Consider the following 23659-nt stretch of genomic DNA (forward strand, 5'->3'; position numbering starts at 1 on the left):
TTCAGTGACATTCGGATGAGACAGACGATGATGTCCCTCCCTCCATATTTCTTTTGTGTTTCTTTGTTTGAAATATACAATATTTCATTTTTTTCAGATTTGACAATAAGGACCAACTTGACTGAACCATATAGTATCAAGCAATGCTAATTCCACATGTTCAGGGAGGAATTTTGTTTCACTTGACAGTTAGGACAACATTAGAATAATTCATATAATAAAATATACAAAAGAAAAATGATTGGGTGACGTCATCAGTCTCCTCATTTGCATACCGTGCATATAACACCTGTTTTGTGAAATGAAGCGAAATTTTAAAATATTATCATTTTCTTATTTTACATCCGATTTTGATGAAATGTTCAGTGTTATGATTTTTGGATTTTTCTGTTTTTATTCAACATCAACTTTTTGTTGGGGTGGACTTGTCCTTCAGGAAGTATTTTGTCCCGTTTTTTTCTCCCTATAAATACTTTAATTTTCAAATATGCCCTCTCAGGTTGAAAAATAAATAAATAAATATAGTAAACAATTATAACTAATGCAAGGTTTGTTCCGGGGTTTGTTTAGCAATTTTAACCGTATGGGGATGTTAAACTGAGCCAACTGGTGTATTGGCTCAGTTGGTAGAGCGTCCGTCTCACAACCGGGAGGTCGGGGGTTCAAACCCCGGCCGCGTTAGACCAAAAGACGTTAAAAGATGGGAGTTACTGCTACCCTGTTTGGCGTTCAACGATTAAAGGGACAGAGCCTCGATCGTCGATCTGGCGCTGCACAGCGGGTCCACGATCAATTGGGCAAAGCAAATTTTCGAAGTATTTCATTTCATTTCTATTTCGAACAATAAAAAAAATATGGATGGATATTACAATGAAAACTATTAAAACCTCTCGATATCAAAATAATAATAAAGCAGAAACCAGAATATTGTGCATGCCATGCACACGTTCCCACAATCATATAATTCGTTCCTGTATCAAATCATTTGCTTTGATCCAGCTGAGGGATGGCGGCTTGTTCAAAGCTCATTTACACCCGAATCTGTTTATCTGATGGTCAATCGGATCGGGTTTGCACCCGAAGCCGTCTCTATGGTCTAGTCTAGTGGTTAAGCCACCGGCGTTCCAATCTGGGGGCTCGGGTTCGATTCCCGAGTAGCGGATGAAGGGGCGGATGCAGGATTTTCCAAAGGGGGAGGGGGCATTTTTTACAGGAAAATAATTGACAATAAAAAGGGTCCTCACTTGCGTATGCATGCATAGCTTATCCCCCCAAAATATTTTGTGCCTCTCGAAGGGGGCGGGGCGGATGTGCTCCTTGATATATCATAGGTCTGTCGGCTTCCTGATGAGGGTCATCCACATTTTTTTTTCGTGTCATCAACTTGTTTTTTATATAGCCCCATCTACGATGACGAAGAGATATTCAGGAAGCAAGAAACTCACTTTGCGTGCATATGTGATCTGATACACAATACAAGCCTTCCGCCTTGCCTTAGTTCCTTGTGCACTGTTATTCGTTCCAGCGAGTCAGGCTCGGGAAGTGGCCTGAAATTCACCCTTTTGTGAAGGTTGTGGATCAAACTAGAAATAAATCATGGCTTTTAGGATGCCTGCTTGTGTAATCGATCCTGGGACAGGGTAAGTTAATCGTCTTCTCATAGTATTGTCGAATTATAAAATCTGATAGAAAAAGGGCAACTCCCATCTTTTCGTTTTCAAATTTCAATGATGATCATTTGATGGTCATGTTGGTAGCGATAGTAGGCCGATAACCTTGTCGGTGTTTGGTAAAAAAGTCAAGCCTCAAGAAACTCAACAAATCACACTTGCCTATATAATTTGTAAGATAAAAATAAATGCCAAATTTTGTGTGAATCTGTGTGAGAGAAAGTAAGGCATGCCGAAAGTATCGTTCATGTCGTTTCACTTGGTTAATCTATAAACTAAGTTCTAACTTATTTGTTGACTGAAATGAAAAATCTACTGACTGTTTCGGATAGCCTGGAGAGTAACAGTCATTTTACTGACGTAGACTTACTTTCCATGGAGCCTGGGACGGACGGTATAGGCCCACACACACCGAGTATTTTGGAGACAACAATGTTGCTCCAAAATACTTGTTCTCTTTAACTTACTAATATAAAACTTATGTAAATGGTCTACAACTTCATTTACCCCCACTAGGAAAAAATAAAATTCTTTTTACACGAAAAATTATTTTTAAAAAGAAGAAAAATCATGTAAGAAGATGAGCTATACTCTCAGATGTTATTGTCGCCATCCTGCCGTCTTTGTTATCGTAGCCAAAGATACAGACGCGTATGAGCAGTGCCAACTTAGAAAAAAAATACTTGCATTGGCCGATAAATATTATGGATTTTAAAATATTTGCATCGGCTAATAAATATCATAAAATCACTTTCATATTTTACAATTCATGATATTTATCGGCCGACACAAGTATTTTTTATTATCTAAAAAACTTAATTCTGAGCATATTTTTTTGTGGGCCATCTATTGGTTATTTTTTAATTTAGACCTTTGCTTTTTAATTTTTTTTGGGGGGGGCATGGCCATTAAAGGTATAAAGGTAGCAGCTGAGTGTAAACTTACATTCTTACTCATTAAAGGAGAAGTTCACCGTGACAGTATGTTTATTGTAAAAATATATTATATTGCTGAATGTTTGAGGAATATCCATCAAAGAATAAAGTTATTAGAATTATAATCATTTGATATGTGACGTCATGTATGCAAGCAGCTTCCCTACATATCGAATGGTTATAAAAATCAATGAAATGTCATTTACTCAGAAACTTGAAAATGGTTTTTATTGTACCTTCATTATATCAATACACAAATGATTTCACACCCAGTCCTAAAAAGAAAGAAAAATGTCATCACGAACCATTAAAAGAACAAAATTCATGTATTTTATATTACATAGCATAGATGGGGTAGCTCCTTGTTTATGACGTGACAAATCAAATACCTGAAATTCCAATAACTTTCCTAATCTTCAATGGATTTTCTTCAAACCTTCAATATTTTATCAGGGTGAACTTCCCCTTTAAACATCACCAAGACTTTTGAAACCAACTCCAATACTTTTCTTGGGATAGACATATACATGCATGCCAACCATTCCCTATTCAGAGTATTTGTTCCTCTTTCTTTGCTATGAATACACCAATACTTTTTTGTATGATTTGTTACTTTAAAAAAAATTTCCAATCATGAAGCATGTATTATACACAGGGCGTGACACTAGCGCCGGTCCGACAGTCCCAGACTGGTAAAAATCACTGTCGGGCCAGTAACTTGTTGCATGAAAAGAACAAGTAAATTCTTGCCTACGAGCACATGTTTACAAGGGTGAATTATCAAGTTTTCAAGTAGTCATTCACATGTTTTTTCACCGATCTCACTACAATAGGATGGTGATAGAACATACATTGAGACAAATTTTTAAAAAGACTTTTTTTTCCAAAAATTACTTTTTTTCCTTCTTGGTTCATAGAAGGTTGGCAGGTCTGCATATATATTGGTAATAGAATAAGCATGTTGGCTGGGTAAAAAGTATTAATATTATCCAGGCATTTTATGCCAATGAATTAATTTATGGAATTATAAATGAACTTGTTAAAACTTTTTCTTTCTTTTTCAGATACACAAAGTTAGGATATGCTGGGAACACAGAACCTCAGTATATATTCCCATCAGGTGAGTCAAAAAAAAAAAATCAGATTCTGGATTAATACAAATATTATTTCTTAGTTAAGAATTCATATTCAATTCAATATATTCTAACATCAATAAATCTCTTTAGAAGAAATGAATTGATAATGAAATTTTGTTTTCTCTGGGAATATCTGTTGTATTGCGAGCATTTTTTGCTCATATTAATAAGAAAAATAGTTATATCCTCGCTTAACGAAGTTTGAAGGGGGTATATACATGTAGGAATCGGTGTACAGTCGGTCAGTTGCAATCTTGGGCATCAAACCATTTTCTCAGTTTTCAACCAATTGGTCATTGGGTAAAGATGTGCAAGACACATACGTGTTGAAAATTGCATTGCCATTGTAACAACAAATTATATGTCTAAAATTAGGTACAAATTTTCCGGTTCAAATTATTTCATCAGTTTTTAACCAATTCTCATGATAGCTCAGACATTGGTCTTGTGGTTAAAATAGGCAAGACATATTTTTCCTATTTGTTGGAAATTTTTGCCTTGGTAACGACGTGTGGCGGGGGTATTAATCACCTTCAGTGGTAGTTCTAGTTATAATATTTGGTTACTTACTGTTTTTTTTTTAAACTATATTAAAAGTCTTTAAATACTATACAATAATGGAGTTCTGCCTTTAGCAGAGCAGCTTTCACGCACACTGCATTTTAAGGAATAAAATTCCTGCCAGGTACCATTTACCTCACCTGGGTTGAGTGCAGCATGAAATGGATGAATATCTTACTGAAGGAAATGGACACATGGAGTAGGATTGGACTCATGACCCTCTGATTAAACAAACATGGGTCAGAACCAAAGACCTTATAATATATTACTAGACCGAAAGCTGCGTGCGCGTTCAGCACAAAACAAATGAGATTAGGCTCCGCCTACCGCGATCATTTGAAGACAAAAATAAGCCCTCATTGACATTCATGAGCATGAAGATATTCATAATCCGGCCTTTTCATTGGCTAAGAGCGTCATTAATACGCGATTTCCCCGATTCTTTGTCATCGATACTAGTGGTATCGTGTTACAGAAATAATTATTCATTTGACCTCATTACGTCATCTAATTTATTCATTCTGAAACTTTTCTTTCCACACACAAAATGGACCTACGAACACTCCGGTGAGTACGTATAAATTGATATAACCACATTAATTCAGTGGACTATTTACACATTTCACACTGTATTTTGTGATCTTAGGTTATTTCTTTAACAAATTAGAGAGTTTGCTATCATTCTTCTGTTAAAGGAAAGCAGAATTTGGTCTTTGAAATTGAAGTTAGATTGTCATCGTCGCCCAGTGCAGCCTGTATGTTGCTTGCAGTGTATTTTGTACGGGCTCCTAGCCGGCTGAGAATCGAGAGATAATCGGGCTGGTTTGGTTCACCTCAAACAAGGACCAACCCACGATTGATTAAAACAAGAAGAATGAGGCTTCTTTTTGTACACTGTAACGTTAGATCTACAGGGAGATTTGCATCTATCTTCAGTAGATCGAGACTCAGTCAGGAATAAACTGTGAAGCGGAGTGTGGATGAAAATACGCCTGTCATTGTGTCAGGCCTCACTTTGTTTCAGATATCAAATTTATTTTGCATAAGTCATAACTTCAGGCTTATGCATTTAGCCCCCACCATTTTAACTAGTCTTATTGTTAATGTTATTCATAAATATATAGACTCGGTCTTAGAAATAACATGCTGCTCTGCATGTTTGTCTTATTATCAATACATCTATGACCTAAATCTTCTTAATCCTAGGCCCTACTTACTTTATACTAGTTAGATCTAGGCTACCGTACCGTACTTTACTTTTATTTATTCATTGATGCTATCAAGAGCTAGGCCTACCTAATTAAAATCTAGTCTAACTTATACTTTCCCAACCCTCGATACTTACCCCCAGGGCTTCTGATCTAGGACTAGGTCTGTAATTTAGGCCTAGATCTAGGTCTGGGCCTAAACGACTCCATTTACATGTACGAGTATGACTGTCAGTGGACCAAGGAGTCGGACTAGATCTAGATCTACTCTCGGTCAATAATGGCAATGAAGTCTTAGCCAGGAATAAAAGTCAAAGTCAGACATCAAAAATTTCTAAACCGATATAGGGTTTAGAACCGAAGCTTTACTTTCTTGGTCTAGATAGATCGAGAGTCCATCGTTAGTCTAGATCTAGACCTAATTTAGATACATGAACGAGACTCAATGCTGTGCGACAGCATTGAGTCCCGTTGGACTAGATCTATACTTTCTTACAAATAGATCTAGACCTAGTGCATGAGATTATGAAATTATGTTAAAATCTAATGAAATAAGATTCGGAAATAAAAAGATCCAGATTTTTTTTTTTTTGGGGGGGGGGCAGACATGTGAAAAAATTTAGAGAAACCTAAAATTCAGAAAGCGAGGGCCAGAAGCGACCAATATTACCTAGGGCCGTTAAATGCATTTTCTAAAGTAAAATTGAAGGATGTCATGCAATTCTCTTTTTGATGAAGGTTTTCACATTTCAGCTCTTACCCAAACCCCTCCCCCTATACGGCCATGAAAAAGATCACTTCTTATTATTGTTCTCTCCTTTCACAAACAGGTTGAGTTTGAAGAACAAGAAAAACAGTAGAGGTCTACCTATATGGTTCAAGATGATGATCATAAGTGCATGCATCATTTTGCAGATTCTCATCCAGGTATAAAACTTAAACTAACCCATACAAAATTACAGATACATTACATGCATTGAATGTTAACCATGTTTACATTAAATAAAAATAATCTGAGCCACAAAGAGGTAGGATCTGTAATGAATGTACACTTCTTAAATATACAGGCTCTCGAGTCTAAAATAGAACCAATGCCAAAAGTTATGTACCTTGGGCAAATTTATAAAATAAGGTCATGTCCTTGATCTACTAGTAATTAAATGGCCTTTTTATTTCCTATTTGTTTATAAACAAAGCAATATTTATTTTTCATATTTTACCAAATTCATTTTATGCATTCTTTAGTGTGATATTCATATTTCATATTTGTAGATTAACATTTTTTTTAAATCTTGTTATTTTACATTTGGGTAATAGGATGATGCAGTTTTACAATTTCCATGGAGGTGATTGATGATGATAAATAATTGGTGAAGTAGGCCTAATAGAACAGCGACTAGACCACAAAGAGAAATACAACCTACAGCAGTTATATGAGTGAGTTAATTAGTGAATATTTTTAATAATGGAGGTTGTTCACATTTTTTTGGCAACAAATAGACCTGCCTTTGAAAAACCCATTTCAATTTTGTTTTTAGATTATAGTAAGTGTCGTTTTTAATCACAGATCAAAATATTCTGTGCAAAAAACATATCAACTTTAATTCTGACTATTTATATAATTTACATATGTTGATTCATATTCATATTTATGAGAAATCTCTGGCATTTTTTCATAGAGTACATGGAGTGATAATGGAGAGTGGTATGTAAACTGCATAGAACAGGTTTAAGTGATATGCTTTATAGAAGTACAAGTTTATAATTAGTAGAAGTAAGATTTCCTGTTATGTGTTGAAGAAACATATATATGTATAGTCTCACTTTTCTTAAAACATTTAAGTTTCATAAATCACGACAATTTTAATTTAAATTCATTGATTTTCTTTCTCTATTTTTTCAATCTGCAGGCCAGGTGTAACAGATGTTTTCATTCAAGAAATCCAACAATTCAACATTGAAGCGTCTGACTTAGGAACCACTTGATGAAGATGGAAAAGGTTTTTTTTTCCAAGTCCAATTTTTCACAAAAAAATAATTATCACAACCCCAAATTCATGACGTATGAAATTTCTTGTTGATTTTCATTAAAACTGGTTGCAAAAGGAGAAGCTATAAACATACAAATAGGAGCGGCGGAGTGAAGTTGAAAGTGGGGGGGGGGGGGCATAGGGAAAATGCTGTATTACATGAAATTTTTAAGAAGTTGCGAGCGAGCAAAATTTTGACATTTTTAAAAAGAAAATCTAAAATATTCAGAATGATATATTTCACCCTTTTCTTTCCTTTTCTCTTTTTTTCTTGGTCGTGATTTTTTTTTTTTTTTTTTTTTTTTTTTTGGGGGGGGGGGGGGGGCAAGAGTCCTTCAAGCCCCCCTCCATCTGTACGAAAATGCTTATATACCCCACTCATGAATTATTAAACTTAATGCACAAAGGATTTCCTTCATAAGTATATTATCGAAATGAGAATATTGTTTTCTTGTTTCAAAGGGCAATCGTCATGGTGACCATAAAACGGGTCCTTCTCGGGTGAAAGGGGCACAGAACAAGTTCTTTAGGAGCACTTTTCTTGGGTAAAAGGGGGCAGTGATTCGAGAAAGGGCACTTACAAGAAGGCAAGGGGGCACTCTTTAACACATGAAACGGGCCCTCAGATGAAAGGGCACAGAACACGTTCCGGGGGGGGGGGGCATTTTTGGGTAAAAAAATTGCATACAAGGAAGAGCACTTGGTAACACCTAAAACAGGTTCTCGTCAGGTGAAAGGGACACAGTACACGTTCGTGAGGGGGCATTTTTCTTGCATAAAAAGGCACTTTTCTTGCATAAAAAGGCACTTTTCAGTGCTTCAAGAAGTAGGGGGAACTGTGCCCCCCCCCCCCCCTCCCCAGGATCGCTGCCCCAGCATACAAAAAAATTATTTTGGTTCAAAGTATTAACATACGCTTAAGAAAAAGGTAAAGCTTAATCCTCTGATAATGTGATATTTTTTTATGGCTAATTAATAAAATTCACCACTAACCAGAGAATTCCTTTATGTCTTTCATTTGTGTTCATATAGTATTTGTACAGAGCTAAAATGAAAGGGATTTGGAATTGGCAAAATTGAAAATGAGATGAAGATCGAGAGAGGGAAAGAGTGATGAGAAGTGGGTTGAAAAGAGATGAGAAAGAAATGGAGGGGCACATATGAAAAGATAATTTAGAGGGGGTGGTAAGAGAGCTAGAATGTGGGAAGTAGGAACAAAAGGGGTGGAGGAGAAATAAGACGAGATTTATGGAAACCAGGAGACAGATAACAAGTGGGAAAAGAAGAAGGAAATATATGAAGAGTTTAGTTGCAAAAGGGGTTAGGACCATTCCGAGAAAAACCAAGTTTTTATTCTCACTTATTGCAATATTCTTATGAGAAACTAAATTGTCATGATGTACAACTCTATCATGTGAACAGTGAACATAAAATTGGGTATAAAAGAAATTTACCTGTCTTCAATTTGTTCTATATACTTAAAAAAAATATATCATTGTGTACCTAACCCCTTTTGCAAGTAAATTGAAGTGAATCCACTTCCATTCACGTTTTCATTTGAATTTCAAATTTCCTTTGGTATCATCAGAGTGACTGAAAATTTAGAGGTTTAGAGACAGAAAACAATAAAATATATGAAAAATGGACCTAACCCCTTTGACAAATGAGTTCTAACAGAAGAGTTTCTGTTGCAAAAGGGGTTAGGTCCACTCCCAGAAAATAATTTTTTTTTAATTCTCCCACATTGCAATATTCTTATGCGAAACTGAATTTTCATGATACCCTACCATGAGAACATAAAATTGGGTATAAAAGAAATCTACTTGTCTTCATATTTTTGTAGATATTATTTTCCAAAAAAGTCTGTGTGGACCTAACCCCTTTTGCAACTAAACTGAAATGGACCTAACCCCTTTTGAAAAAAAGGTGATTTTCTTTGCCATATTAGTTCAATTTCACTTTTTAATAGGAATTTCAACTTTTCTATGGTATCATCTTATATATAGCTACTAAAAATCTATACATTAAGACATAAAAATCAAGTTTGATGAAAAATGGACCTAACCCCTTTTGAAAATGTGCTCTACATATGTAGGAGAAAGGCGGCACAAAAGAATTTTGAGTGGGAAAATGATTAAATGAAAAAAAAAAACAGAGTAAGAAATGCTGGAGAATAAAGGGGACAGGAAACGTATTAAACATGATAAACTGGGGCCCGTTTCATCATGAGTTACATGTATGGTAACTACGATGGTATAACCAACCAATCATAATCAAGGTTACCACGGTAATCACAATAATTGCAATGTTTTTAAATAGCTGTAATTCATTATGAAACGGACGCCAGATGAAGAAAGAACGCACGGGGATCCATGAAGATTTTTTTTTTTGCTTCTCGAAATTTGTTTCTAAACAAGAAATGTACTCTTTAAGTGGTGACAGTTATTTTTTTCAGTAACCATATAGTCTCAACCATGCAGTGAAAATTACCATCAAATTTTAATAACCATGTTTTGCCCCCACCCCCGCCCCCCCCCCCAAAAAAAACTTTTAGGTCAGTACAACAGCCCCTTTGATCTTTCCGCGGCCTCTGCCGGCTATAATTTAGAGTTGAGATTTTTTACATTTGTTAAAAACTAAGATTGCTGTATATCTTAACATGTGACAATTTAGGGATGGCAAAAGCACTAGAGACCTCTTTACCTAATCACGACTTGATCTATTCTTTTCATCTTCCCTTTTGGAATTGGCAAAGGCCTATAAGACGCAATACAAACAATGCTTTGTTTTTAAGTGATATCGATTGTGATATCGATACTTTATAGAGCGCAACGTATCGTCTCAGATTTGCGCTTGCTTGATTCGCTGAATCCTTCGCGTCACGAGCGCGTAACAAAATGAATACATTAATGAATTTGCCAAGTTGACCTTTGTCATTGCGCTGATGTGCGTATTGTCTAATACACGTACAAAACCACAGTTGACGAGGGAGCATCGTACGAAATTAATATTAATGAGGGCTTATTTTAGCTTCTAATGGATTAAACAAAATGGCGGTAGCTTCGGGGGCTTGGTCAGAACAAACCATTACACCATGCTCCCTCCATTCTTTTTTCATAAATAGAAAAAAGAATGTCCATGAAGTGAAAAAAGAAGACCGAAAAAGAAGGGAAATAAGGAAGAAAGAAGACAACAAACATTGACAGTAAAGCATTATGATAGGTATCCCCATGGCTATCCCAATATATAATCTACAGCATCACTACTACTACTACTTTTGTTTAGAAGTCACCTACTTAATATCTGTGATGGAAGAAAGATAGAGAGAGTGGTCAATTATTTATCCTTTAAAAAATGGCTAGTGATTTGATGCTGTGGAATGTCAGGCATTTTCCTTTTAATTTTCTTTGAAATTCCATAATTTATTCTTTTGGAATGTGCATATTAATGCAGACTACTCTCCATTGAATAACTGTGCTGACAACCTTGACATCATTACCTGTTTTGATGAAGAAAAAAAATGATGATTATCTATTTGTCTTTGTATTGATCAGCCATTGCAATCAAGGAATCGGCTAAGATAGGCGACCAAGCATCTCGGAGGCTAGGGAGAGGCGTTGAGGATCTGGATTTCTTCATTGGAGATGAGGCCATTGATAAACCAAACTATGCTACCAAGGTTGGTGTTACAGAGTGTAAAGATCGGAGTCGAATGTCTGTGTTGGTGCTAAGCATTTGACTCTGGCTGATGAACCTAGCTCCAACACCAGAAGTTGGTGTTAGAGGGTGTAAAGATTGGCATTGAATGTTGGTGTTGGTAAGAGTTTGACTCTGTCTGCTGAATCTAGCTCCAACACCAAAAGTTGGTGTTAGAGGGTGTAAAGATTGGTGTTGAATGTTGGTTAGTGTTAAGAGTTTGACTCTGATTGCTGGTGATAAATTATAATGGCAATGATATCTTGTTTTAATGCAATATATTGCACACATGTATATATTAAATTATATTATAAAAATGATTTATTTCACATTTTCAATGAGCTTTAAAATACATAATTTGAGATAATTTGAAGGCTTGATTGTGCAAAGTATTTATTTTCCGCCATGGTCTTTTCCCGTATAGTATCCTGTCCGCCATGGAATCGTTGAAGACTGGGATCTGATGGAAAGGTTTTTAGAACAAAGTATTTTCAAATACCTGAGGGCGGAGCCAGAAGACCATTACTTCTTACTTGTAAGTTTCACTTATGTGTTATTCTCTATTCTTGTACATGTACTATGTCTTGCATGAATGATTATATTCCAGTAAAATCAAATATTTAGATGGGGCTCAATACTGCAATAATGTAGGATATCGATATACATGGAACATATAGGACCAGCCACCTCAAAACCAACAGTATTTTGCCAGAGAAAATAATAATTTTGTCTTCAGAAGTAAAAATTTAAAAATTAGTTTAACTGAAAAGAGTAATTCTTCATTCTGGCAAAATTTGAAGTTTTGAGGTGGAATAAAAGAGTTTATTTGCCACCCATTCTGTTAGATTTAGAATAGTTTCCATAGGAATAGTTACTGCATGCTCACTTGTCCTACCGATGCAGGAGCAATCCTGTGTATCATTTGTTTTATAGAATGGTGGAAATTTTGGGCTAAAAATCAATTTTTTACAACCATGCATAAGTAATTACTGAAGTATGGCAAATTCGTCGGTAATTACTTACTTATGCATGATACCCATTCTATAATGAAATATGAATTCTGTACCATAAATAATGACAAGAATGCTTATATCCAGCTTATATCTAACTCATCCAACTTATTAAACAGATAAAATTATCCAATGGAAACTAGTTATATGGTTATCATCTTGCTAAATTGCAACATTTTTTTTTAGATAAATATGATAACCTGTACAGTCTTCAGCACACGGATGATTATGTCGAAACAAATCAATTTATTTCGAAGTAGTATCAATGATTTTTAAAATAAAGATCAAGCTATTTGTTGTATCTCATCAACAGACGGAACCTCCCCTAAACACGCCGGAAAACAGAGAGTACTTAGCCGAGATCATGTTTGAATCTTTCAATGTTCAGGGACTCTACATTGCAGTACAAGTAAGTTGAATCAACCAAATTCTTCACTATACCCCGCCGCCATTTAATCCACCATTCCAAGTGAATGTATGGTAAAGTTTCTTGTTTTTTATTGTTGTTATTCACTATTGTCCGGTCTAATTTAAATGAAATAAATGCTATTATGAATTTATAACTGTGAAAAGAATTATTGGACATGAGCAGGATTCGAACCTGTGTCATTAAATCCACTAGTCCAAGACAAAGTGAATGTTTGGTCAAGTTTCTTGTTTTTTTTAATTGTCAAAATTCACCATTGTCCGTTCTGATTTCAATGAAATAAATGCTATTGTTATGAATTTATAACTGAAAAGAATTATTGAACATGAGCAGGATTTGAACTTGTGTTATTAAATCCACCAGTCCAGGGGAATGTTAAGTCACATTTCATGGTTTTTTTTTTAAATCGCATTTAAAATTGATATCATGAGAAAGTCTGTAAAGCAAGGTTTTCATAGGAGATCTTGATCTGAACTGAAATCTGTGAAAAAAAAATCTAAGTTGAAAATGGATCACACTGAAGATCACCAACACAGATAAGCACATGTGGGACAGTGTATTATTATTCCTCAGAAAAAAAACACCCTGACATCTGACTGTAACGTCATGCTTATTTTGCTTATTTCCAAACAATTACACATTTCCTTCAGTAATATCTGTTATTCATACATACAAACACTTGGGTGGTCATTTTATTGGATTCTATACAAACTTATTTTGAATTCATTACCACAACTTTCATTTGTCTTCGACTGCATTTATCGTTATTGTTTTTTTTTTGTTTTTTTAGGCTGTGTTAGCCTTAGCGGCATCCTGGACGTCCAAGCAGCAAGGAGAACGTTCTCTGACCGGTGTGGTAGTGGACAGTGGAGACGGTGTTACTCATGTTATACCCGTGGTAAATATAGTAGAATAAGAATATGGATTGTTATGAATTGAAAGCTTGAATTACACATTGCACAGCTGTAGGTAATAATAATAATATGGACTGGTGTTAATTATCAGGAGATAGTACATAAATAAAGACTAGAAATTATCAAGTATTAACTTCTAGTAGGAGAAAAGAATCTCATTGGAAGTATGGATGTGGGTTCGATTCCCAGCCATGGCGTGTTTTCCTTCAGCAAGATATTTACCTACATTGTGCTGCACTCAACCCAGGTGAGGTGAATGGGTACCGTCAGGAAGTAATTCCTCAAAAAGCTGTGAGCACCGGAATCGGTAGACTAGCATAGCCGGGGTACTATAGGAGCGCCTAACAAGGTGGATATGTGCGCTATATAAATCCTATATTATTATTATTATTGACATTGCAACTAATGTAGCAATTATCTTTAAATGATTAATTTTGAATATCTGACCTGGTCAGCAGGATTTGTTTGCCATTACCACTACCAATTTATCCCTTTAAGCGAGGATAAATATCCTGAACGTCATACAGGTCCTTCCAAGTATCTTGATAGTGAATATGAGCTCTTTATTTATTTGATTTTCATTTATCCAATGCCATATCATATTCAATTTTTTCTCTAAGAATTAACATCTAGGCTCTTTATTTGGGTAGTAAAAAAAGTGTTGGTTATTATCAACTGCATTGAAGCCTGTGTTAGACACCACCCATCTATAGTGACCACTATAATCTGAAAAACCAAGATTAATTGTAACTATATTGTCTTGGATCTAGATTTGGTATAGCTACATAAACTGAATTTTGTAAAATCATGAAATCTAAGCTGAAAAGTGATCACACTGTAGTTAGCCAACACAGATATACACATGTAGGAGAGTGTATTATTATTATTATTATGCTAGGAAGAATACCCGACAGTTGTCTCTTAAAACATTCTAATTTTGCTAATTTCTCAGCAATTACAAAACTTCTTCCACAATCCTTTGACAGACAGATATACAAACAGACACTTGGGTTGTCTTTTTGTTGGATTCTGTACGAACTCATTTTTTAATCGTTACCACAACTGGCATACTTTCAGATCATAATATGTACATTCTTGCTTTCAAAATAGTAATATTATACAGATATTGCCTACCTAGAGTTTGAATATAACATTTCCTCTCCCGACGGAGTGATATTTTTTCCAAGGGATTATATTTTCCCCGAAGCGCACAGCGCTGAGGGAAAACATTCTCCCGAGGGAAAAATATAGCTTCGGAGGGGAGTTGAAATGTTATTTATTAAAACGATAGACCAGGCAATATCTGTTATATTACATAGTCTATGTGGATTCGCCATCAGAGATTGCATTCATCATCTGGCTCCAACCTGAAATTCTTGCCAGAGCTCTGATCCATCTACGTCATAATAGACTTTTCTTAGAAAATACATATCAAGCGCATTCTTCATGCAATCGACGCGTTAACACTAGCGCGTACATCATTACACAACTTGTAAGCAGCGAGTGACGTCACCTTAGTGAATATAACGCCGCAATTGACAATACAACGCAGTTATATTCACTGAGGTGACGTCAAAACCTGGAATATAACAAATGCGATCCTCGCAGCTATGGTCACGTGATGGCGTATTGACCTATCACTGATTTGAAACTACATTACCTATGTAATATATATATATATATGTGCCATCCCTCCCTGTATCAATATTACCCTTTTTATGTTATGATATCTCGTGCATATAACCTTAAATTGTAATTCTTTTAATTTTTTTTATCCCTCTCTCCCAGGCCGAGGGTTATGTAATCGGCAGCTGTATCAAGCACATTCCCATCGCTGGTCGTGATATAACATACTTCATTCAGCAGCTTCTAAGAGACCGAGAACCAAGCATTCCTCCTGAACAATCCTTAGAGACGGCCAAGGCTATCAAGGTAAGCATATGCTGTCATTAGAGAGAAAATTGAAATACATTGGTTGTTTTTCAATTTTCAATTTTTTTCGATTCAAGTATTTATTTCCAAATCCATTAAAGAGAACACAATGCGAACAAAATTATACATAGACAAAGAAAATATAAATAAAAAGAGAACAGAAACACAGGTATCAACAGAATATAACCAAAACAAACAGTGGTAATAATAAGATAATAGTTGGCACATGATTATGACGATGTAGTTGAAACAAATGAATGGAAATGGGGCATCCACTAAAAAAGCCATTAAAAGGTTTGTTGAATACACAAGAGATATTGACTGTTAAAATGATATTTAGTATATGGTATGGATGCGGCAAGTATAAAAAAATATAGAATAGAACTAAGAATGATAATTCATTAAAACAAAAAAATTTAAATCAAACTTTTGTGAAACAAACTTCCAAGGTAGACCACAGATAACAAAAAACACAAACAGACAAACAATCAAACACATAAATAAACAAAACAATGTTAATCATTTAACTCTTTCTGTAAGAGACTCTGGGTGAGTGAAAAATTAAAACGCTTTGATCTTTGGTTAGTTACGACAAATGAAAGCTTGTTGATATGATTCTGGATTGTAAATTTCATGGATTTGTGGTGACTCTGTTTCTGATCAGGAACGTTGGGGATACGTCTGTCCAGACATTGCCAAGGAGTTCAACAAGTACGACACGGATCCAGGCAAGTGGATTAAGAAGTTTGATGGTGTGAACTCGATCAACAAACAGCCGTTCAGTGTCGATGTGGCTTACGAGAGGTTCCTTGGACCAGAGATCTTCTTCCATCCCGAGGTAAGCACTCGCATCCTTTGGCAAGGCCTTTATCTACATTTGCCACTCTCGACCCAGGTGTTGTAAATGGGTACCCGGTAGGAAGGAATTCCTTGAATGCTTGATGTGTCTGATCAGGGTAGCCATGCTAAAGCCAGGGTAATAGTATGCAACACATATTAGTATCATTATTATTATTAAGGACCCGCACTCTCTTTCATGAAATTTATTGTCGATCAAAAATGCTAGGATTCTATTACATATTTGTTCTCGGCCAATGGCATTAGGGGATTTCTGTGGATTACTTGCCAATGATTTTCATTGTTGGCAAGTAAATGGGTGTGGATGATGACATCAAGACGAGAACATGCATGTTGAAAACACAAAGGCCTTGGTGATGATGATGATGATGACGGTGGTGGTAATGATGGTGGTGATGGTGATAGTGATGATTATTTTGTCGGAGATGGTGATGAGGATGATTGTGATGATGATGATGATGATGATGATGATGGAGGTGGTGGTGGTGGAGGTGATGATGGTGGTGATGATGATGATGATGGTGGTGGTGGTGAAGGTAATGATGGTGATGGTGATGATGATGATGATGATGGTGATGGTGATGGTGATGGTGATGATGATGATGATGGTGATGGTGATGGTGATGGTGATGGTGATGGTGATGGTGATGAGGATGAGGGTGATGGTGATGGTGATGAGGATGAGGATGAGGGTGATGGTGATGGTGATGGTGATGGTGATGGTGATGAGGATGAGGATGAGGGTGATGGTGATGATGATGATGATGGTGATGGTGATGGTGATGGTGATGGTGATGAGGATGAGGATGATGGTGATGGTGATGGTGATGATGGTGATGGTGATGGTGATGGTGATGGTGATGGTGATGAGGATGAGGATGATGGTGATGGTGATGGTGATGGTGATGGTGATGATGATAATGGTGTTGGTGATGAGGATGATGGCAATGGTGGTGATAATGATGACGAGGGCAGTGATGATGATTAAGATGATGATATTGAAGAAGAAAACGATGGTAACTGTATTGTGAAATCAATGATAAGTATTCAGATGATAACTTTAAAGATAAAAAAAATATGGTGACGATGATATGTATGAAGGAGATTGCATTGATTACAAACATATGTTATTTCTGAAAGACTTGCATCCCATCCAAACATGAGAAACTTGTCGGAGCTTTACCAGCTATTTCTTTAATTTGCTTTTGTTTCCAGTTCTCCAACCCTGACTTTACCACTCCCATCTCAGAGACAGTGGACATTGTGATCCAGAATTGCCCCATTGATGTCAGGAGACCCCTCTATAAGGTAAAAATCTGCGAGGCCTTATCAATTCATAATTCATTTATTGCCTAGTTTAACCCTAACTTATCTGGGGCCCGATGCAGAAAGAGTTACGATCAAACGCAACTCAAAAAATCTTGAGCAACTTGATTTTTCAGCCAATGAAGCACTCATATTCGGGACTTGCGCTAGATATTTTGACTTGCATATAAACGCAACTCTTTCTGCGACAGGCCCTAGGGCTATTTTGCGAGCTGAAAGTCCGGGGGGGGGCTTTTAAATACCCCCTAAGATCTTGGTCACTGATCATGCGATTGTGACAAAAATTTGCACAATTGTGAAGAATGACACAATCTATGCCATTGCTTAGGTAAATTGCACAAAATTCATGCATTTTTTTCTGTATGAATTAATTATGCTAATTTATTCATGAATCATACTTTTTGCTCTAATTCACCAAATAAAGCTCCTGGAAAGCAAATTTTGGTCAAAATGTTCTTTGTGGCATTCCTAACAACTATAAATGAAAAAAAAATCTGCTACCAAAATCAATTTCTTATGTATTTTATTGGGTTTTTTTCGACAAAATTCATTGGGGACATTATTTCAGTCGTAAATAGCATCAAATCGAATGACTATTGTCAATAAAAGTGAGAATGATACCTCTATAAGGTAAACCTAGTGGTCCTAATTCTGTAGTCCAGGTTAAAGATAAATGCCAGTTGTAACAATTTCAAAACGGGTTCCAATAAAATGAACACCTCAGTGTCTGTATGTATGAATATGAAATATGTGCCAAAGGATTCTGGAAGGAATTGTGTAACTGCTGAGAAAAACAAATCAGCATGGCATTTCACAAAAATGTCAGGCCTTATTTTGAGTAAACATAATGCACTGTCCCACATGTACTTACATGTGTTGGCGATCTCCAGTGTGGTAGTTCTCCAGCTTAGATTTCACAAAGTTCAGTTAACGTAACTCTACCAGTGTCTAGATCTAGGATGATTTGGTGACAATGAAACCCTGTTTTTACAGACTTCCTCATGAAATCAGTGTTTACTGCAACTATTTTCATTTGTCTTAACTTCGGCCATGGTCTATAACTATGTGCTAAAATTATGGAAAGCCAAAAATGCCACAATTTCTTAATAATTGAATGATCCTTGTAGTCACTGTACTCACTGTGCTCTTTAATATTGGCCATTTAAAAAGAAACAGCAATTCATTTTCATGATATCTTTTTTTTAAATGTTGCCAATTTCATTTGAATGTAAATTGTAAACAGTTTGGCCCTATGACTGCCTAGGTTAAATATCAATAAAACCTTTTCAAATCAAAACAAACCGTGGGCAATTATCTGCGAGGCCTAATCAAATACTAATGCATAATTCATGGATTTCTTAGCTTTAAACCAGATTATATCTGTAAGAATCCTACGCAGCATTCAATAATCAATTTATTAATGGAGGAGTCTTGTAAATACCTTTTGACTTAAGCAAACTTTCAACCACTAGTATAAGTACCGGTAGTTGACATATTTCAGTTTGTCAATGTAGGATCTCAAGAATATACTAACTGAAATATTTACTTCTATCATTTTCCAAATTGTTGAATCTTTACTGGATTATTTCAGATTTTATCCCTTATTTACTAACCCAAATTTTGAAAACTATGGTTGTATTATTCACCTGAAGTAGTCAAAATTTTGCAAAAAACATGTATGTGCCATTCTGTGCACTGTATGTTTTAATATTGAAAATTCATTGTCATGTTTCTTTGCTCAGAACATTGTTCTATCGGGAGGTTCCACGATGTTCCGTGACTTTGGTAGGAAGTTGAAGCGTGACGTCCAGAAGGTCGTTGATAATCGTCTCAAGTTGAGTGAACAGCTCAGCGGAGGAAGACTCAAGGTATCGTATCTCGTTTTCCTTTAGTAAAGTATGTATCCTGTTCGTTGAAATATGTATCATTGTTACCAGAATTGGCTATCTCAATGTTATTTGGGTTCAGAGACTCTTTCCGTAGACGGCTTGTGCTGGGCTTACATAAGATTATAAAACTATACATGTTAAGCATCCCACCTGCATCACTTTATGTGGCTATCTCCTTTTTTTAGGGGGGAGGGGATAAATATAATTTTTTTTTCAGGAAAAACAAATTCAATGAATAAAGTCCAACTGTTGACAGTCAGTCATTTCGATACCTCGTCCTCCTCCCCTTTTTTCTTAAAGGGGAGAGGTAATGTTTTTGTGTAACTTGGCCTAATGTGCTCCATAGGCTATTAAGGCCAGGGAAAACACTTCTGAAAAGATCCTGTTGCATTAAACTTTATATTATGTATTATGGTAACTTTGCTATCCAATGTTACTGACATGGAACCCTTGATTCTGATTGGCTGTTGGACATTGTTACCATGGTAGTCGTCATAACCATTATCCTAACTTTTATAATTATTTTTAAAAAAACACTGACTTTGGTTCAGAAATCTGATGATTAAACAATTTGTTGTGTTTCTTTTGAATTAAGCCCAAGCCTATCGAGACTCAAGTCATCACACATCATATGCAGCGATATGCTGTTTGGTTCGGAGGCAGTATGTTAGCGTCAACGGTAAGTTTCTAGTCGACTTGCACTCTCTGTCTAACGAGGTTGTTGCAAAAAAAAAAAATCTCACGGATATGATGGCTTTGTTAGCGCCCGCCCAAAGTCTTGAACAACCTCCTTCCACGTTAGGTATTCCAATCTGTTAGTATGTTCAAATTCTTCTTAAAACCCAATGGTTCCAAGAAAAATTTGCTCAAATTCACTCTTTTATTTGTAATCCCTGCATTGTAACAAAGCTAGATGGTGGTCTAGTGGTTCTGACTCTCGCCTTTGAAACAGAGGGTCGTGTGTTCGAATCGTAGCCATGGCGTATTTTCCTTCAGCAAGAAATTTATCCACACTGTGCTGCACTCGACCCAGGTGAGGTAAATGGGTACCCGGCAGGAGTAATTCCTTGCATGCACTGAGCGCCGGTGATGGTAGCTCGAGCTAAAGCCGGGGTAATAATAGCAGCGCTTTGTATCCTCTGGCAAAAAGCGCTTTATAAATCCAACTATTATTATTATTATTATTAGATTGTTAATATACTTCATTAATGGTGTTATAATGTAGAATAATATCAAACTTGCTTCACCATATGGTGCGTAGTTGACTCTCTGCATTTATTGATATTGTGCATTATACATGTAGATTTGAAAATGAATGCAGCCTATTTTTCTTTATATATTTTTTTTTTCATCGGGCATCCACTATACCAAAAGAGCCATCGTACAGTATGGTGTATTGGAAATTTAATTTCATTATAAGTGTTTGTTTCTATCTTATTAATTCAGCCGGAGTTCTACACCGCTTCCCACACCAAGGCTGATTATGATGAACATGGACCAAGCATCTGCCGCCACAACCCCGTCTTTGGCGCCATGACATAGAGGGCGACAAACAGAATAGAGAGCAAATGATGAGTGGTATAAAGGAATATATAGATATCTTGTAATGTTATTGTAAACCATGGAATGATAGAGAAAAAAAAAATCATCATCGTTTTAAAAAATATATCAGCATCATGTTTGTATCACAATCACTACGTTGAGAGTATCACTACTTTCATAGCTCTGTTTTAATTATCACCATCGTCACCATTTTGCTCGCCAGTTCCGAGAAATAGCCCCATATTCCGCCAATAAATCAATCAAGTTTCCACCATTTCCAATAGCCAGTATAGTACAAGGTGCTCTTTTAGCGGTTGAGCATAAATGGTGATGATAGTGATATTGGATATTGGATGGCCAAAATTAGAATATGAAAGATGTTGATGCTGAAGGTAGTGTTTGTGATGATGATTAGAAGGTCATATTATTCCATTTTTCTTAGCCAAGCATTGAATGCTTCCCTCAGGTGGCGACATAGCAAAAGATGGAAGCATTGTAGTGATATTTTGTAAACAAACATATAATGTAGATCACATTCTCACCAACATACCTATCCTTACCAAAAAAAAGAAATCAAGATTATTAGAAATTCACCAAAATTACTGTGCATTTGTATCGGATGAATTGTAATTATAATGTATGGATCGGCTTATATTTGGATATAGATGTACATTACGAGCCACTATGTTTTATTTCAAATAATCTATTAATGTGTTTATTGTACACTTATTTTTGTTGTAGCGTCTTTGAGAGTAGATAATGATTATTATCTAATCAAATTGCATTATCTTGTAAAAATCCACATATTTTGATTTATCTTTCTGTACATGTAATGATTTTATACGATTTTCTAATGGGATATCCTGTAGATTTGAATTCATGATGTACAGTGTGCGGAGAATCTTGACTGTCAACGTTTGTTTTGGGGGATGAAGCTTGTGTACTTAGGTAGCTATTTAACCTGAAGATTGTTCAAATGTATTTATTCTTATTTTAAAAGAGGCACAGCGATATAATCCAGTGTTTAGAAGATGATGAAAGAACGCAGTATTATTGTACTGTTTTATGGTAGTTTTATACAATGTTATTGTAGTCGATGAACTTTCATCTGATTTCCAACTCTTGACAATAGAGGGAGTCATAATATGATAGATATGATTCTATACAGGTTATAGGGGGGTCTTCTGTTTATGTGGCAACCGGTCATATTGACTATTTTTGCCAAAGTATGAAGTAATTACACTCATCGATCCATCTGTCTTTTATAGTCTACATTTACTCATTCTTATAACAGAAGCAAATGTAAGTCTAGATATTAAGAAGGAAAATTGACCATTCTACAGCATCATGAATTGAAACTCAAACTTACACTATATTTTCTTTTTTGGAGGGGGGGGGGGCGGGAGAAGGGGGTGGAGATAATTGTATCCTCATGCCTTTCTGTGTGTTTCTATTGTAGATTTCCTTGGAAAACACTCCTTCCATTTTTGTTCAGACAGACTCAACATTGTTTGGATGGTTCAGACACCCTTGTAGAATATTTTAGCTGCCGTTTGAGAATACATGTACCTCATGAGTGAAAAGCTTCCATAGTATTTGTTTCGTTCTGTTTTACGTGCAGCTTTTCTTTTAAATTCCCCGTTCTCTGTAGGATCATCTTCAGAAGTGCCTGATTCGTGAATGTGGAAGTAGTTTAGAATGATCATGGTTCTTTTCTTTAATCACAATCATGACTGTATATATGTATTGATGAGCAGCCACTCCTGATGAAGTTATAATAATATAGTATGTCCATTTATATAGCGCAATGCCTTCTGCATATACTCTACTGCGCTTGATACTTGGTATCATATTATTACCCCGGCTTTAGCTGAGTCGCCATAAAGGCGCTAGAGGTTCAAGGAGTAAATCCTACCGGGTTAAGTTATGTTAATTACACTCTCTGCAGTTTTCTTTCTTTTCATAGGAAATTTTGAAGGAATGCCAAATAATAACCCTACACCTCATCATTAGATCTGCATAGATGTTTTTTTAGTAAGATTACTCTGAAAATGGGTTATATAGGAATGTGTTGGATTATGTTAGAACTCTTTTTTTGGAATGAATGCTCCCCAGGGAGTGGAGAAAGTGCATACATTGTGTGCAGGCATGCCAGGATCCGATGACCGGGATATTAATATGTCTGTGAAGTGCTTAGAGACGTCATTCTGATGTATTACTCGCAATATAAAAGCGGAATGTAATTATTATTATGTGAGACAGATCTTTATTTCTTCGTAGAGAATTACATCCATCAAGTTTGATTCCCTATGCCAAACCAACCAAATGTCGTATAAACATCTGTGTAACTCTTGTAAAATAAATATCCATCGTGAAATTTAAGTTTTGTTTGAGCGACAGGAGAGCCTTTCAAAGTATTGTTAGGCATATCCTGCTGGTCACCGTTGCATGTCTTATGGTAATATATCCACAAAGGGTTATTTTCTGTTGATTTTGATGCAAATAAATAAATAAATACACTTTTA

The 23659-nt window shown here is 35.9% G+C and overlaps 1 protein-coding gene and 1 long non-coding RNA gene across 3 annotated transcripts; both read left to right on the top strand.

The window, feature by feature from the left end:
• Positions 1-1403: 1403 nt before the first annotated feature.
• Positions 1404-23659, top strand: LOC129262149 (actin-related protein 3). The gene is made up of 12 exons (XM_054900206.2): positions 1404-1640; positions 3670-3725; positions 11095-11219; positions 11661-11771; positions 12560-12655; positions 13464-13571; positions 15376-15519; positions 16184-16357; positions 17593-17685; positions 19446-19571; positions 20188-20271; positions 21039-23659. The coding sequence occupies exons 1-12, from the start codon at positions 1597-1599 to the stop codon at positions 21132-21134; spliced, it is 1257 nt and encodes a 418-aa protein (XP_054756181.1). The 5' UTR covers positions 1404-1596; the 3' UTR covers positions 21135-23659.
• Positions 4383-7666, top strand: LOC135154714 (uncharacterized). Of its 2 annotated transcripts, none has more exons than XR_010294090.1 (4): positions 4383-4873; positions 6341-6437; positions 6828-6947; positions 7421-7666. It is a non-coding gene; the product is annotated as an uncharacterized LOC135154714 (long non-coding RNA). The 2 variants fall into 2 exon arrangements; XR_010294088.1 differs by having other exon boundaries at positions 4383-4869.

Source organism: Lytechinus pictus, chromosome 1 (assembly GCF_037042905.1).
Source record: "Lytechinus pictus isolate F3 Inbred chromosome 1, Lp3.0, whole genome shotgun sequence".
NCBI classification, from domain to species: domain Eukaryota; kingdom Metazoa; phylum Echinodermata; class Echinoidea; order Temnopleuroida; family Toxopneustidae; genus Lytechinus; species Lytechinus pictus.